The 17,589-nt window shown below is 45.6% G+C and overlaps 1 protein-coding gene across 2 annotated transcripts; it reads right to left on the bottom strand.

Moving 5' to 3' along the window:
• Positions 1-255: 255 nt before the first annotated feature.
• On the bottom strand, positions 256-14,747 carry LOC121156009 (mitochondrial import inner membrane translocase subunit Tim8 A-like). 2 transcript variants are annotated; one of them, XM_040979494.1, is made up of 2 exons: positions 14,737-14,747; positions 256-1,018 (listed from the first exon to the last, which is right to left on the bottom strand). In XM_040979494.1, exon 2 carries the CDS (start codon positions 888-890, stop codon positions 597-599), a length of 294 nt encoding a protein of 97 aa, XP_040835428.1. In that variant the 5' UTR covers positions 891-1,018; positions 14,737-14,747; the 3' UTR covers positions 256-596. The 2 variants fall into 2 exon arrangements, with proteins under 2 accessions (XP_040835428.1, XP_040835427.1); XM_040979493.1 differs by lacking the exon at positions 14,737-14,747 and adding an exon at positions 4,992-5,059.
• Between the last annotated feature and the right edge of the window lie 2,842 nt (positions 14,748-17,589).

Below are 17,589 nucleotides of genomic sequence, written 5' to 3'. Positions count from 1 at the left end.
CTTGAACTCATAGCAGAGGACAATACTGGCCTCAAGAGGATGGGAAGGGTTGTGGGAGAGGCTGGCCATTGGGCAAGTACAGGGCTGCAGCTGGATCGGAGGGCAATTTAGCAGTCCCAAGTGTTCTGCACACCTACAGATGTTCTCCAAGGACTGACCATCAGGCGCTAGATAACGAGGCCCACAGCCAAGTGCCTGGTTATACTCGCCCCACTGCTGCCCCTTTGGACACACACAGAAATGAGCTCACACAAATGAGATTTTGCTTTTACTATCAAACTATAGAAAAATTGTTTCACTGTCAAATTGTAACAAGTACTAAAGGGGACACTGAGAAAAGTGCAACCCCTAATACAGTAACAAACATCTGAGTTTCCCACTCAATTATTTTCACACAAAAATGTAAAAAAGCACAACCAATTACACATGAGCTACAAATCCAGCAAACAAATGACTGGTCTTTGTTCATCTTCAATGACAAGATGTTGCAAGCACGACAAAGCCTGGAAACCAAGCTCCCCATCATGCTTACTCAATCATTCCTTCAACGGCTCTTCATGCCTGAACTACCCTTCCTTCCCAAAGAGGTAATGCTGTTAGTCAGAAAGGTTTTCTGAGAAGACTGGCTTGGCTTTCTGCGTCTGTTCCAGTCGATTCAAGATGAATTGGCTCGTATCAATGAAGCGCTCCACGCAGTTCACAAAGCAGGCCTCAGCCCGACTGTCCAGCCTCGGCCCAGGCTTGTCCACGCACTTCTCCCAGCAAAGCTCGGTCATCTGGTGCACCAGCTGCTGGAAGCGCTGCTTCTGGGTCTCCACTTGGATGAAGTGCTGCAGCTGTGGGTCCATTGTGCCCAAACCCGCCACAGATGAAGACAAGGAAGAATCCATCCCTGTGCAGCCACACGTGCCGAGACGGCCTCCACACCAGCTCTCCCGCCTTTACGTGCCTGGGCAATGGAGCCAGAGCCACGTCCCATGAACTTCTCAAAGATTCCTCGAATATGCGATTATTGCATCTATTAAAAATAAATATGTATTTACTTAATATAGTTACCAGTTCCTTCATATATTATGCTTTTATCAAGAGGACACAGGTTTAAAAGGCTAACATTAGGCATTAAGCGACCATCCCGAGCTGGGGAACCAGGTCTCAAACAAAAGCAGCCTTGACTTGCCACACATGCCAGTGCCTGTGGAGGAAATGCACCATGGCTGATTACAAACCACCACTGGCTAACAACCAGTTCACCACATTCCAGGCTACTTAACAGTGTGAACCAGCTGGCTCCATCTCATCTCCACAGCAGGTGTATGCTGAAGGAGCAGGCAGGACCACATCTGGAACACAGGGCATATGTAAACATTCTCCACTGCTGGAAGTCGGTCAGCTCAACAATGTGCACGCTGTGCCGTCCTTACCCCATGTCACAGGACAGGAGGCTAGGTTTAGAGAAGCTCCGTACAGCCCAGGTCATAGCACAGCCGGCCACTTGCTCTCCCGAGTCCTGTCTCCTCAGCATGGCTAGACATATGGCTACACATGGCTCTCGTTTGGGTCCCCCTTTACAGAGCATGTATCTGGCTTTATAAAGACGGGAGATCTGTCTCCAACAGGACTGTGGTCTACCTCAAAAGTCCCAAGTTTGCTGAGCTTGTTGTGTCTTGTGACTGCCACAATGTCCTCTGGCATTGATCTTGAAGGTACCCAGGCACCGAGGTCACTTGAAGTTTTGGGCTTGGGCACAGAGAATCCCTGGGAATTGGCTGTAGGAAATCAGTTCAAAGGACTGTGCCTTTTCTCCCATACTGGAGACTTCCAGGCTTGCTGGTGGCATCACAGAGGCTTTTAGAGGCAGAAGGGGCTGCTAGCAGTGACGTCAGATTTCTCAACTCTCCTTGCCCAGTGAGAGAAATTGGGTTCTGTCCTTAAATCCTGGACCCTCAAGATCTAGCCTGGATTTAAGTCTGGGATCTGTAAGACTGAAACAACACCCATATTGGGAGGACTTGGGAAAGCTACCTGCTCTACCACATCTTGCCCAGGCCTACCCCGGGAAGGGGACATCCTTTAAGCTCCTGGATGCCATAGACCCTGGTTTCATTACTGCCGAACCCTCTACCTTCTCTTTTAACCCTCATAGCTAGTATTTTATTATCCAGATGAGGTCACTGCTCAAAAAGAGCAAGAAACTTGTCCAAGCTCAACCAGAATAGAACTGGAACCACAGCAGCACAAGAGAGAAGAGTGCCACTTTCCCATCCTCCACTCCAGGAAGACTCAGTAAGTGAGTGGTCTCCTCACCTGAGCCCTGGGAGCCTTCCATCCTGAAGGTGATGATGCTGGGCAACTACAGCCCCACATGCACCAAGCTCCCATCCATCACCATCTGACCTTGGTGCCTGGGTACCTTCAAGATCAATGCCAGAGGACCAGCTCTAGCTGATGCCTGAACAAACCCCCAGACAGTCCACCCCCTGCCTCAACAACTGTCCCCACACCTTCCCCAAGCTTTTCCTCCACCGGATGGGGGAGCACTCTGAACCTTCGTCCTGGCTCCATTTCAGGCACTATTGCTACCTCACCCCACCCAGGGTAAAAAGGCCCTTTGCTCTCAGCTCCTGGGTACTTTGTGTGTTGAAGTGCTTTGTATTCCTGGATCTGGTTCCTACGGCACAGCAGACAACCCTAACTGAAGAACACTGTCCACCCATCTGGCCTATGTTCTGCAAACATATCAATGTCCTACAAAGACATAACAGTTTGAGTAAACAGGTTTGCCCTGACTGAACATTAGAATGCTGCCCATAAGGACAGCATCCCCCAGAGGATCACTGGTTCGAGTCTCTGCTGTTCCATTTCTGACACAGCTTATGAATGTGCCTTTCTACTAACAATGCTCCTGGGATCAGATGACAACTGAAGTACTCAGGCCTTGGAATACTTGGCCAACCATGTGGGAAACTGTGCAGGAATGCTGGATCCCTGACTCTCATCTGGTCCAGCCCTGGCTGAGGTCAACTGGGGAGTGAAACAGCAATGCAAGATTGATTGGCCAATTGATCACACTCTTCCTCTCTCTCTGGCTCTTTCAAGTAAATGAAAATAAGCATCTTTTAAAAAATGTGGACAATTTAATGGATTTAAGAGTTTAGCAGAGGTGGAACAGAGCAATTTTCGATATGCTTATGAATTATTGTGGCCATTTGGGCAACGAACCAGCAGATGGAAGTCTCTGTACCTATCCCTTTGTCACTTCTACTTCAAGTTCTGCTGCCCAACTATGAGGATTAACTGATTTAAAGGTGGACACTTACTAACTTAACTTTTATAGATATCAACCAAAGTTGCAATGACATTATCTAGATTTGAACCGAGTCTCATTCTAGACTTTTTTGTTCCTTCATAATTTATTTGAGAGGCAGAAAGAGATCAAAACAAGAGCAAGAGTGCTTCTATTTGCTGTCCAGCAACAGCCAGTACTGGGCTAGGGCCAAACCCAGGAAGGCAACCCAGAACTTGCTGGTGGCACAGGCCCAAGTACGTGGCCCACCTTCTGTTGCCTTCTGAGGTGCTCTGACAGGGGCTGGATGCAAGTGGAGCAGCTAGGACTGGAACCGGAGCTCACGTGGGATGGTGGGATCAGAGGTGGTAGCTTAATCTGCTGCCCTACAACACCAGCTCCCATCATTCCTTTTAGTCCTTAACAAGCAAAGTGCCATCTCCACACAGATGAGGAACAATGGGAAAGTACTTGTTTCAACTTGAACTGTCCTCAAAACAGTGTACTGCACACCTAGATCTGCTTGGTTGCAGAAAGTGTCAACATCTGTGCTACTGGGCACTGCAGTCATGGAAAGAAAATTTAGGATGATGGGCCCGTCACAGTAGCCTAGTGGATTTCATATGAGCTCTGGTTCTAATTCCGGCAGCCCGGCTTCCCACACAGCTCCCTGCTTGAGGCCTGGGAAAGCAGGCGAGGATGGCCCAAAGCCTTGGGACACCGCACCCACGTGGGAGACCCAGAAGATCCAGCCACTGCGGCCAGATCTTCCTCTCCATCTCTCCTCTCTGCATATGACTTTTCAATTAAAAAATAAATCTTTAAAAAAAAATTTAGAATGAGCTTAGCAAAATCGGAAAATAACCACAAAATCAGAAAATACCAAGCTTTTTGAAAATCCAAAATCCATTTCTGATGATCAAACTTGCAACAACTAGGTGTAAAAACATACCAATCTGTGTCAACGGCCCCCAATCCCAGTCAGCTTGGGGGGTTCCCGCCTCAGGGAGCGTCCTATGGCAGAAGACCCCCATAAGGAAGCTGCAGGGAGGGGAAGGTGCGGACCCTGGGCTCCCCCACAGCCAATCCTGAGACTGAACCCTTCCCGGCTTTCAGACGCCAACACAGTAACAGGATTCCAAAGTCACCTCCACGCGGTGGGAGGGCAGCGGGGTCAGCCCCGGGGGCGCCCCACCAGGCACTAGGGGGCACCCGACTTCTGGGAGTTAAAACTCGCACCCCTTCACTGAAATGACGTCACCTTCCACCCTGCATTTCTCTCGGACTTAAAATATTGCCCCCACAGGAACCACTCAGGCGGTCCCGCCAGGATCGATAGAAACTTTGGGAAGTGTCTGGAAGGGAAGCATTCCCGGCACCGGCAGGACCGGGGTGGGAGAAGGCAAGGCGAGGCGTGACCCGAGCTCGGCAAGGGTCGAGGGGCCTGGGGTCCGGGCCCCACCCCGGGGCCGCTGCTGGCGCCAGTTCCGGGGCTCGGGCCTGCTGACCCCTGTCCATGGCCGCGCGACTCGGACCTGCGCGCGGCGACCTCCTCCCGCCGACTCCCTCACAGACTACGGCCCCGGACGCCCCTGCCTCACGGTCTGCAACCCCAGGCTCCCCGGACGTCAGAAACGCGCTGTTCCCGAAGACTAGGACAGGGCGAGAACCGCAAGGTGAGGAAACCGCTTCCACGCGCCCTACTCACCTCAGCTTAGCTACCCGACCCCGGAAGCGAGCACTCCACCACGCGGGATCCACCGGGCAGTCGACCGGCGCACGCACCTAACGTCAGCGCGCAGGAGACGCGCGGTTGGCTGATACGGAAGTGGGCGGGCCCTGGCTCCCTTCCCCCGCCCACCCTCCGCGCACGCGCAGACCGGCGCACCGTGCTGGCTGCCGGCTGTTCCCTAGGGCTTAACTCAGAAGGCGGATTGTGGACAAGCACGGTGTCCAGCAGGTTTCTTATCAGTGGATAGGCATGCTGGGTGCAATTAGCTAGTATGTGGTTGAGGACCATAAACTGAATAAAAGGCAAGAAAAATTTTGGTGAACTCACTTGTTAGTAATAAATATTTTCCCCAAACCTAAGGCTTAATACACAAGGTAATTTAGTGCTTAAACACACGAGCCAAACTGCTGTTTTCAAAAATATTAAAATTAGTAGGAAACAAAATAATTTTCATGCTCTGACCAAAGCCTATCATATGTACTATTTTGTGTGGCAATTCTATTTCCAAGTCTTTCTTTAAATATGCAAAGAGGGAAGCATGCATTCATTCAATATCACAGCTTACTTGTAGGAGCAAAATGGCGGGAGACTCTTTGCATGTGCAGTAGTAGGGGCTGGCAAGATAAATTGTAACACAAATGAATGCTATTCAAAGAGAGAACTGTAGTGCACCTAATCAAATATGACCCATCTCTCTGGGAGAATTGGGACACAAAGAGGCACCCAGAGAAGACCATGAGGGGAAGCTTGAAGTCAGCAGTTCGTAAGTTAAACAGAGCTTCAGAAAAAACCAATGCTGTTGACCTTGACTGTGGACTTCTCACCTGTATACATCACTCTACTGCCTGTCAAGAAGCCCTATCAAAGTCATGCAGTATTGATAGGAAATAACTCCAAGAAATACTAGTTTTTAGACAGCAACAGGGAGAACAATGTATGCAACATGACAGGTCTGTGTTGCTTTTTTTTAATGGAGATGAGACACAACTCACATGCAGACACAGGAACTGGTGAGAATGGCTGGTTCTGGGAAGAAACTCTGGGATGAATAAACATTTTTATCATAGTTTTTGGCACTAATACTTTCTTACCATATACATGGCTTATTTTTGTCAACTTTAAAAAAGAAAAACCTGTTCAAGAAATATTTGACATTCAAGAATAATAACATCGGTGAGCAAGAACTCTAAACAGGGGAAAGTAGATGTGCTCCTGGCCAAGTCAAGTTCCGATAAACCAAATGCCCAGATCCTCACTCTTGTTTAGGACCTAGACCATTCTGTTTAATGCCCAAAATGGATATTTTGAGAGTCACAAAAATGTGCACATGTTCATCTGAGTAATTCTACTTCAGACAATCTGTCATAAAAGAAAGAAAGCAGCTTCTGAAGAAAAAAGGCAATGTTATACCATTAAGCTTGTTAATGCCACACACCACTGGATAAAATGTAACACATATCAAAAATAAGTGTGAACGCTGATAACACGGTAACATAATATTGCTTATAAGTTTTTGTTCTAAGGGGAAAAATAATCACATACACTTCCGTGTCATTGTGTGAATCAGTTAAAGACTAAGATCCAAAAACATAACTGATCCCCACTGAATCATGTTACAACCAGAGCAACCTGCACTTTTCTCAACTTACACCTATGCTTCCACTTTCATCTCTTCCTACTTGGTTTCATGCCGGCAACACCCATGTCACCATGTATCCAGAGCCGAGCGGAGGGTTTAGGGTTGAAAAGAAGACAACATGCACTGGGTCATTCGTGTAAGGATAATGCCTTTTATTGAAACTCCAGGCTGCCTTTTATACTCTGCCTAGTTCCTCCCATTGTTTATCCAATCCTCCAGTGGCCGCCCTAGAATCCCTTGCAGACATAACTTGACAAACAGGAAGCAGGAACTTGTGGTTAAGTTGGGGGGCTAAATGTGTCATGCGAAGATTGCACGCCCGGTTACAACTCTTGAGAAACAAACTAAGCTGTGAAGTTAACCCTTGGAATGACAGAGACCCATTAATCAAGGATGAACCAGCTTTCCCAAATCAAATAGTCAGCAAATACCCAAGATAGTGAGACAGCTCTTTGGGTCCTAAGGCAGCTCCAATTATACAGATTTCAGTGTAGACATTTACATATAAGGTTATTCAAGGTAAAATCCAAAGTTTGAGCTCTGCTGACCCCATTTCCCCACCTTGCTATTTAATTCCTTTATTTGAAAAAGAGAGTTACAGAGAGGGAGGAAAAGATAGAAAGGGAGAACTTCCATACACCGATTTACTCCTCAAATGGCCATGGCAGGATCCTGGAACTCCATTTGCAGCTCCAAAATGGGTGACAAGGCCCAAGCACTTGAGTCATCTGCTGCTTTCCTGGAGCTGGTTTAGAACTTGATTACCCAGGACTCAAACTGGCACTCATGTTGAATTCAGCATTGCAAACAGCACATTAGCACATTACTTCCCTGTAACTGTAAAAAAGGCATTTTGCCTTCTCTCAGTTTCATATTTTAACTAACAAAACTACCTACCAGCCTCACTGGTGCTGTTTCTCAGAACAGATCCCTGGCATTAAGAGACACTGCATTACACTTGTTTATTTTGTATCAAGTCTGTAAAATTCAGGTACTGTCACAAACCTGACTGAGAGAGTAAAAAAATGGCAAAATGGATAAGGAGATCTTCCTAAAGAATAAGTCAGGAATGTTGTGTTATGAATGTCAGCTGACAATTGCTCATTGATTTGTCATAATTTAAAACCTTGCCTCTTGGGCCCTGCTGATGGCTCAGTTAGCTAACCACCTACCTCCAAGCACCAGGATCCCACATGAGCACTGATTGATGTCCAGACTGGTCCATTTCCCATCTAGCTCCATGCTTGTGTCCTGGGAAAGCAGCAGATTATGGGCCAATACCTTAGGACCCTACCTCCACATGGAAGACTGGAAGAAGCTCCTGGCTTCTGGGTCTGAATCAGCTCAGCTCCAGCCATTGTAGCAATCTGGGGAGAACCAGCAGATAGAAGATCTTTGTCTCCCTAAATATACCTTTCCAATAAAATTTTTTAAAAAGAAAAGCAAAACTTTACCTCTTATAACATTCTGTGTGAAACGAGCCTTCCTGCATGAATTGCTTGAACATCTGCTACCCTAGATGTGTAATCCATTTGTAATTCCCCTAGTAAGCTCCTTCATTCTGCTTCCTTCTTTTTTTCTGCCTCAGATTCCCACTCATTTCAGAGGAACATTAACTACTCTGTATTCCCATGGTTAAGAGATGAATGTTGGTAGCTATTTATTCTCTTTTTATTTCTTTCAAAGGCAGAGTGAGACAGAGAGACAGAGATATGGAGGGGGCAGGAGAGAGAGAGAGAGAGAGAGATCATCTCCCATTTGCAAAATTATACCTCAAATGTTGGCAACAGTCAGAGCTGGGCCTGATCCAAGTTAGAAGTCTGGAATTTATCCAGGTCTCCGGTAGGTGGCATGAACCATCACCCGCTGCCTCCCAGCATGTGCGTTCGTGGGACACTAGGATCAGAAGAGCCTCAAAGGTTAACATCTGGCATCAATCACTCAGCTTCCATGGTGAGCGGGGGAAACAGGTCTTCAATAAAACAAATTTGTTTTGCTGCATATTCCTGCTTTCATGGAGTAAATGAACCCTAGTTGATTACCAGCTATCACTGGTTAACAATTTATTCACCACATTTCAGAATAGCTAACAGTGGACACCAGCTGGGTCCATCACACCACCACAGTGGGTGTATGCCCAAAGAGCATTCAGGACCATATCTGTAAGGCAGAGAGCATCATGTGAACATTTCTCACTGTTGGAAGTCAATCAGTAAGAACTCAGGTGAGATACATTGCCATGGTGGCCTCAGCCTGGCACAGAAGCTCTTCCAGCAGGATGGGAGACCGGAGGAGGTGTCATGGATCCTCACCTTAGCTGTGTCCTGCACTGATTTGGGCATCACCCACATGAGATTGCTGAGCTGGGCTTGCTTCTGTGGTTCAAGAGCTGTGCATCTGAAGGGACAGGAGGCTCTCTTCTACCATTTCAGGGTTGGGATAGGGGAGAAACTGCTCAGTGGCAGGTGAGGGGTTAATGGGCAGCCTATAAGCAGATAGGCAGGGATCTAGGGTTTTTAGAGTAGAGGACTGCTGTTTCCACTAGAAGTCCAGAGTCCAGAATGCCCTTGAATCTGTGTCTGGGCTGGGGAAAAGAAGGGACAAAGGACAGTGGCAGCATTGGCCCCTCCTAGGAAGGACAGTCAGGTGAGATGGGGAAGTGGAAGGAGGGGGAAAGCTGGAAAGTCAGTAATTGTCAGTTGCATTGGGTTGGATGGGAATGTGACTCTTGTGCTCTGTGGGAGAAGAGTGGAGGGGTGCAGGTAAGAGAGGGCCAGAGACATTGGGTGGAAGGACAGAAACTGGGTGGAGTTGGGACTACAGCTGCCCAGCATTCTCTCCTGGCTTCATGGATCCTCAGAGAGCTGGGGCAAGAAGGTGGCATCCTCCTTGTACTTGGTGCTTAAATAGTCTCTAGAATCAGGACGTGGAGTTCCATTTCTGGTCTGCTGGTCAAACTTAGGAAAGTCTCTTCCTCCCTCTGCCTCAATGATTTCATATGGAAAACAGAATGACAGCCTTTCCCCGGATTCTGTGGGGTATTAATGAGGGGATGGGTACAATGATATCAGGGATTATAACATAGAAGGTGCTTCACAGAAATCAGCTTCCTGGGGATGGTTGTGGGCAAGAGATGGAGCAGGCAGCTTCCTCAAGCGCTCCTCATTATTTGTTGTGGCCCAGAGTCAGCCAGGCTCCAGTCAGCCCATCTCTAGAAGGTTCAACAGAGTTGAGGAATACTCTATTCCAACCCTCCACGGAGTCCTAGAACACCACAGCTGACCTACCACTTACAATTAGTTACTGTGCCCTATGGCAGGGACGTGGGCCATGTACTAATGTTGCTTAGAGCAATCTCATGTGTAGATTCCCTTTAATGGAGAAGGATTCCAGGGTGCTGGGAGACAGAGCCAGTTTTGGATAATGAGGCTTGAGCCCTGACACTGCCACTCACCTTCCCAAACCTCATTTGTGCATTAGAGGTTTGATGCTATATTCATGTTCTCTGACTTTCATATCTTACTTGAATATGTAAGGCTGGATAGATCCATACTAAGGAATGATATGATAACCTTTTTTTCCTTACAATCAAATAGAATTCTGTGTGTTGATAGCAAAATAAAGTATCGGGCAATGAAAAATAGGACATCAAAAATATATATTATATATAATATATGTTATATTTGTACTTAACTGTTCATATGTGCATTATTTTGTTATTATTTTCTGGAAGAATTCACTAAAAGATGCTAATAGTGGTGAGCATGATTTTTTAGTGGTGAGGTTTAGATTTTCCTTTTATATCCTTCTATATTTTTAAATCTTTTCTTTCCATAGGTGACTATTTCTTTAACCTTAATAATTAAGTGCAAAGGAGCTGGCATTGTGGCACAGTGACTTAAGCTGCCCCTTGCATAGTTTGTAATCCTAATATGAGCATCAGTTCAAGTTCCAGCTGCTTTGCTTCTGATCCAGCTCCCTGCTTATGCCGTGGTAAGACTAAGGAGGATGGCCCAGGTTCTTGGGACCCTGCCATCCACGGAGAATACCTAGATGGAGTTCCTGGCTGAGCTGCAGCCTGGCTCACCCCTGGGTGCAGTGATGATTTCGGAGTGAATCACCGTTTGGAAGATCTCTTTCTTTGTCTTTGCCTCTCTCTCTTTCAAATCAATAAATAACAAATCATTGGGGGTAACATGACCTGGACAATGAGATTATGGGCCATTAAAAAAAATATTTTTTTTAATTAGATGAGCCTAATTTGTTATTTTCAGTTGTAAAACAAATATATATATATATTTAAAGATTTATTTATTTGAAAGAAAGTGTGACACACATTTTTCATCTTCCAGTTCATACGATTCCAATCTAAATTCTTGCAATTTTTTTTAATATTGAGTATTTTTAGAATGTATCTTATTTATTAGGGGACTTAGGCTTTTGCATTTTTTGTCCAACCATTTTCTTGGGTCTACCATGCATCTCCCAGTTAGGGTAGGGACTCCTCACAAATGTGGAAATTGGATTTGGTTTAGGACAGAGGTATTGTATATGCCTGTGAGAGCCACCTCTGACTTCTAAAATTTTCAAATAATAATATATTTGTCAGTACTTCATCTTATGGTTTGGGATATACTTGTTTGGTTTATATTAATTAATAGCTTATTTGAATTCTCCCTCTTGACTTTTTTCCACCTACCACTCATCCTTAAGTTCTTGACATATTCCCGTGTAATAATACATCCAACCTATGGGAGATAACACCAGCTAATAGATAAGCTTTAATAAAGAAAAAGGAACAATGCAGCCAAACCAAGAAAAAGTAAAATTAGAAGCATTCTGTTATTGACAGTCTCATCTGGAGGGGCTGTGGCTCCTTGCCTCACCGCCAGGATCAGGGTTCGCACCACAATCAGGAATAGTGGTAAGTGGGCAGATCTAATTTGTTTTAAGAAAAGCCTGAAATCTGTTGTGGCTGATATGTATTTTACAGTCACTTTTGAAGGGTCTTTAGGTGACTGATGGTCTCGCAGTGCCTGTTTTGCCCGGAAGCCCTGGTTACTGTCCCTTCCCTGAGTCCATCCCCTTCTGGTGGGTTGAATGGCTGTTTTAGAGATTGGGAGCATTTGGTAAAGACCTTCCCAGTGTGGTTGCACTTTGTCTTCTTCTCTTCAAGTCTTAATCAGCACCCGGTCTCCAGGCTAGAAGTGATGGTCCGTAACCTTAATAAGAGGAGTCTGGACAACAAATCCTTTAGCTCATTGTCAGATCTGACCTCAGTCCAGTGCTGTGTGATGCCTGAACAGCTTAGTCTGATTTTTCTTGGCTTTTTTTTCCTTCCCATGGGAAGCTCACTGGACTCAGGCCAGCATCTATCGCTGGAATCAGATCATTGCTCTCCAGTAACAGGGCCTCATATTTTAGGATTCAGGAGTCTGCTAGCCACTTTTTGGCTTTTTGGTTGAAGATGCCTCTTCCTGATGTCAGGTACTTACTAGAACCCTGCTGAATGTTAACTTTCTACATCTTCCACTAGCAGGATACTAGCACTCAGGCCCTCCTCTAGAAGCAGGTTCAAGAAGATTAGAGATAAAGGTCATGGGATGTGTTTTTTTCTCCTCATGCCTGAGTCAGTGTCCCACGAGTTGCACCCTAGTTTACAAATAGCAGGACAGTTTTTAGTTCTTTCTTTTTGAAGATTTATTTATTTTTATTGGAAAGGAAAATTTACATAGAAAAGGAGAGACAGAGATAAAGATCTGTTTGCTGGTTTACTCCCCAAATGACATCAAAGGCTAGAGTTAAGCTGATTCAAAGCCAGGAGCCAGGAGTTAGGAGCTTCTTCTGGATCGCTCATGTGAGTGCAGGGTCCCAAAACTTTAGGCCACTTTCTACTGCTTTTCCAGGCAATAAGCCAGGAGCTGGATGGGAAGTGGAGCGTCTGGGACATGAACCATCACCCATATGGGATCCTGGTGCTTGTAGGTGGAGGATTAGCCAATTGAGCCATCTTACTGTATCCAGTTTTTCTAAGAATGGGAGAGCCAAGACTGGTGTCATCTGGGAGTGAACCAGCAAATGGAAGATGTCTCCTCTCCCCCCACTTTCCCCTATCAAATACAAAATAAATCATTACAATTGATGACATAATTTTCAAATGATAGTATCTGTGAACAACCATTTGTTCTAGCAAGTAAGATGTGTGCTTCCCACATTGGCCTGCGTGGGGTCAATCCTCAGCTCCAGCTCCTGACTGCAGCCTCCAGTCAGTGCAGGCTCCGGGAGGCAGCAATGAGGACTCCAGTGTCAAGCCGAAGTGTCAAAAGTATGGTAATATTACTGTTCTTAAAAAAAAAAAAAGAAAATGAAGATGTGGGCTCTTTTTAAAGAAAGGGGATATTGACATTTAGTGACTTTGAAGGAGAGAGTGTGGCTACACTCATCACTATCATGTGGAAACATTACATCGTGCCTTTGAAAAAGTTGATTGTTGGATTTTCATGACTTGGAAAACAAAAGGAAAATCTTGCTAACATTATTAACATTACTCAGAAAATTTATTTTCTAAACGTTTATTTTATTTGAAAGGCAGAGGGACAGAGAGGTAAGAGGTGATAGAGATATCCTCCATGCTCTGGTTCACTTCCTGATGGAGGCAGCAATTAGGACTGCGCTATGCCAAAGTCCGGATCCTGAACTCCATCTCGGTCTCCTGTATGGATGGCAGTGACCCAAGCACTTACACCATAGACCACTGTCTTCTCCGAAAATTAAGCAGGGAGCTAGATTTAAGGTGGAGCAGCCAAGACATGAACTGAGGAATCTAATGAGATCCTGGTGTCACAGATGGTGACTTCATCTACTACGCCTCAATGATATAGCAACAAAATTAAGACATTGACTAGATGCTATTGAAAAGGTTTGAATTGTTGAGACTTGAAGGTTTCTTATACAGATAATTGAAATGTTGATCAAATCGTTGGTCATTTTTGGAAAGACTTTCTGACCCTTTGACAAGTGTCACTGTGAAGAGTTAGCAGTAAGTCACAGCAGTCCACACCCCTTCCCTGAGCCTGGGAGGAGGTCCCTGGAGGGTACAGTACATGGCCACAACATCTCACTTCTCTTCATCCATTAGCAATTTTTAAAAATTGTCCAAGGACTCTCCTCTGACCTCCAGGAGAAAGTGGGCACTCAGCCTGCACAACCTTGCTCTGTGTTGACCACAACTGTAGGTTAGTTGTCACCAGTACTGTGACCAATGTCTGTGTGGTCCAGAACTCTGTCCTCCCCATGATGCCAATACAAGTTCTCTTGTATACAACATCAGGTTCATTATTAAACATTTTCTTCTCAAAGTCTATATCTATATATACCTATGTGCCCATACTGTGTATATATATATAGTATATATATATATCACTTACTTATGTAAACAGTGGAGTGAATAACAGAGAAGAAACAGAAATAGACACACGACTCACACAGACATATAGAAATAGCTTTCATTGACGGGCTTAACCCCAAGTGGCCAAAATAGCCAGGGTTGGGGCAAGCAGAAGACAGGTGCCTGGGACTCCATCCTGGTCTCACTCACGAGTGGGATGAAGTTAAGAATCTGGGAAATTTCCACTGCTCTCCTAGAGCCATTAAAAAGGAATTGGATTTAAAGCAGAGTAGCCAAGACTCAACAACAAGTCCTAAATGGGAGGTCACAATTGCAGCAACAGCACTCTCACCTGTTGCACCAACACTGGATGAAATAGTATGACTTTCTTTTTTATGACGTTTACATTGCTGATCAGAGTGGGAAGGGTTGAGGACCTTGGGAGAGTGGGTGAGACCATTTCCAAATTTTTGTTTTTTTCCTCTTGTATCTGCAGGTAAGGAGGGCGATATATGGAGAAGCTGCACCAGCCACCCAACAGCCTCAGGACCTGGGGATGGGGAAGGGCCATCCCCAGGGTCTCTGATGTGGAGCATACTGTAAGGGCTCTATTTAAGAGTTTTTGATAGTTTTGAAATGCTGTTGATCTCACCAATTCAAAGATCAGGATATCTTTCCAAGGTCCATTTGTTGACAGAGTCTACCTTAGAGTGACTACCATTCATCCAGATATTTGCCTGGCTATCCAAGGTTTGGTTGGGGTAGTCCAATTTGTTCTTCCCTCCTTCCTTTGCTATGGTACCAGAAACCTCTACAGGCTCCAATGGACTACCGTATCCCCAAGTGCATCTGAGTATGCTGTCCACTGCTTCATCTTAGTAAGAGAGCAGGCTCAGTTCTGGTATATGCACTCCATTGTCAGACCACAGATCCTATGATTCTCCCCTCAGGTGGAGTTCTGAGTCCAGCAGTTCAGTTGGATGGATCCCCGGAGAAACCTCATCCCACATCTCGTTGTCTGGGCTCAAGTCCCAGTGTGGCCCCACTCCAGCTTCCTGCTCATGAGTACCCTGGAGCAGAGTGATGGCTCCTGTGCTTGGATACCTGCTCCCCAGATGGGAGACTCAGAGTTCCAGCCTCTGGCATTGGCTTCTGCCATCCCAACTTGGCCTTCGAGGAGGGAGGGACAAGTATGTGCAAAATCCTCTCTCTCTTCAACTTTCATTAAATAAAACAAAAAGGTACAATATTTTTTAAAGCCTCACTAGTTCAGGGTCCACCTTTGGCTTTCAGAGGCTGTGTCACACTGAAGCCTTAGGTCTGACATCCCTCACAGGTTCCTAGGTTATGCTGTTGTTACTCTCCACAAACCACGCTTTGGGAAGTACTGCTCTGCCTGATGCTGTTGAGTCCCTGCTATTTCACCTGGGTCCCTCACACAATAGCAGGAAGCTGGTTTGCAAGGTAAACAATTAATCTGATACTGGCACTTGGATACGGGAATGCTGGGTTTTCAGTCAGTGGCTCAATGCACTGTGCCAACACCTTGGGCCAAAATAAATTTTAAGACCTTTTTTTAAGCCAACTGAAATCCAGAAGTAAATACTCGGGCAGAAAGGATAGCAAGGGCAATGTTCTGGAGGATTGAGCTTGTCTTATGCAAAAAGAGGCCAGCGGGCTTGGAGCTTAGTAGTCCAAGTAGAGGTAGATGGAGACTAGGTCAAGGTTCAGGTGACTCCTAAAGCTAAACTTACTGCTGACATCACACTCCCAAGCATGTCTGTAACTCCTGAGCAGCTCTTGCACATGGGCCCTAAGGGATGTGGATGAGACTATTCCTATAAACTCTATTCTCAATCCACACACAAATGTCCACTGAGGTGATTGGATCCATTTGTGTGAATTCATGTTGTGGAAGAGTTATCAGCAGAGTGATAGACACTTCCTATAACACTAATGAAGGAGACTAGGAACTGTTCAAGAAAAGCACATAACCTAATGCCCTTCAAAATATGTTTATTTATTTGAAAGGCATAAAGACAGAGGCAGACACAGAGATGATCTCCCCCACACAGGTCACTCCATTAATGTCTGCAACAATTGAGGCTAAGCTAGGTTGAGGCCTAGAGACTGTAATTAATCTGGGTCTCCTGTGTGGAGCAAAGTACTTGAATCATCATTGCCTGCTGCCTTCCAGTGTCACGAGTGAGAAGCAAAATTGGAAGCAAACTTCAGTCCAAATGCAGGCACTCTCACATGGGATGCAGGTGTGTTCAAGAGACATTTCAAAAAGACTTGACAGGCGGTTACAGACAGAAGAGAAGTGGAGAGGGAAGGAGAGGGGAACAGAGGAGAAGAGAGGAGAGGAGAGGAAGGACAGAAGAGAAGAGGAAAAGAGAGGAGAGGAGATGTGACATTCATCTTCTGGTTCACTTCCCAAATGACTGCATTGACTGGGGCTGGGCCAGACTGAATCCAGAAGCCATGAGCTTCTTCCTGGTCTTCCATGTCAGTGGCAGGAACCCAGGGACTTGAACCCTTCTTCCGTTGCTTTTCCAGTTGCATTATCAGGGAACTAGACAGAAACGGAAAAACAGGCTCTTGAACCATGAGATGTTGGTGACACAGGCTATGAATTAACCTGATGTGTCATAGCATATACCCCTTGAGAGTCATCTTAATTGTTGTATAAATCCCCAGACCCTTTTCTAAATTGATAGGGAGAGATAGCTAGAGAGATAGAGAGATAGAGAATGCTATCTCCAACTCACTGATTAATTCTCCAAACAACCACATGAATAAAGCTGGACTGGGGATCGAGCTGAGACTCAGGAATTCAAGCCAGGTTTCCCACACATGAGTGGCAGAAGCCCAATTATTTGGACAGTCAACTGTGGCCTGCCAGGGTCTCCTGACTGGCCAGTTATTTTGATGTCTTAGAATAAAAATTCCCACTCACATAATGTCCTATTTAAAGAACTAAAACAACTGAAACGTTAAGATTTATTTTATGGACCATAAACTTATGAACAACATTATCTAGAAGGGAAGTCAAGAAAGGAAGGCACAGTGGTGGCCATTTCTGAAGCCGTGCCTGCTGTGATTGCGTGGTGGGGTCCCTGAGCCAAGCAGCCATGTTGAGAATGCTGCACTAAGGACTGAATTAGAATGTACCCTTCACCAATGGCATAGACATATCTGACAGAGCATAGCCTGAAACCTCCTGAAGAAAATATCTAATGCCTTACAGCTTTGAGCTTGACAAACCATAATAAAGATAATAGAAACTGAAATGTTGATGGGACGAGGCAGGGGAGAAGCTGTCTTCACAAGCAGAGGCCAAGTTCACAGCAGGAGTTATCAGGTTCAAGATTATCCAAATGCAATGAAAGCCAAAATGAACAAGGAAAGACAATGTAGCAGGTGTTCCTTTGCCAATCTCTGAATGCTACTGTGAAAAAACTGACAGTTAAGAACTGACAGGTTTAGCCTGAGGTAGAGAATGATTGGCTACATTAAGGATTGGGGTTAGTGGCTGGCCTGGTGTC

Source organism: Ochotona curzoniae, unplaced genomic scaffold (assembly GCF_017591425.1).
Source record: "Ochotona curzoniae isolate NIBS_2020 unplaced genomic scaffold, NIBS_Ocur_1.0 contig_3255, whole genome shotgun sequence".
NCBI classification, from domain to species: Eukaryota; Metazoa; Chordata; class Mammalia; order Lagomorpha; family Ochotonidae; genus Ochotona; species Ochotona curzoniae.
Note: the sequence above shows the minus strand (reverse complement) of the source record. Positions and strands in the feature narration are given on the sequence as shown.

What these genes read in the sequence shown, in the direction of transcription:
- LOC121156009 (XM_040979494.1), bottom strand. Translation starts at nt 890, where the DNA reads ATGGATTCTTCCTTGTCTTCATCTGTGGCGGGTTTGGGCACAATGGAC.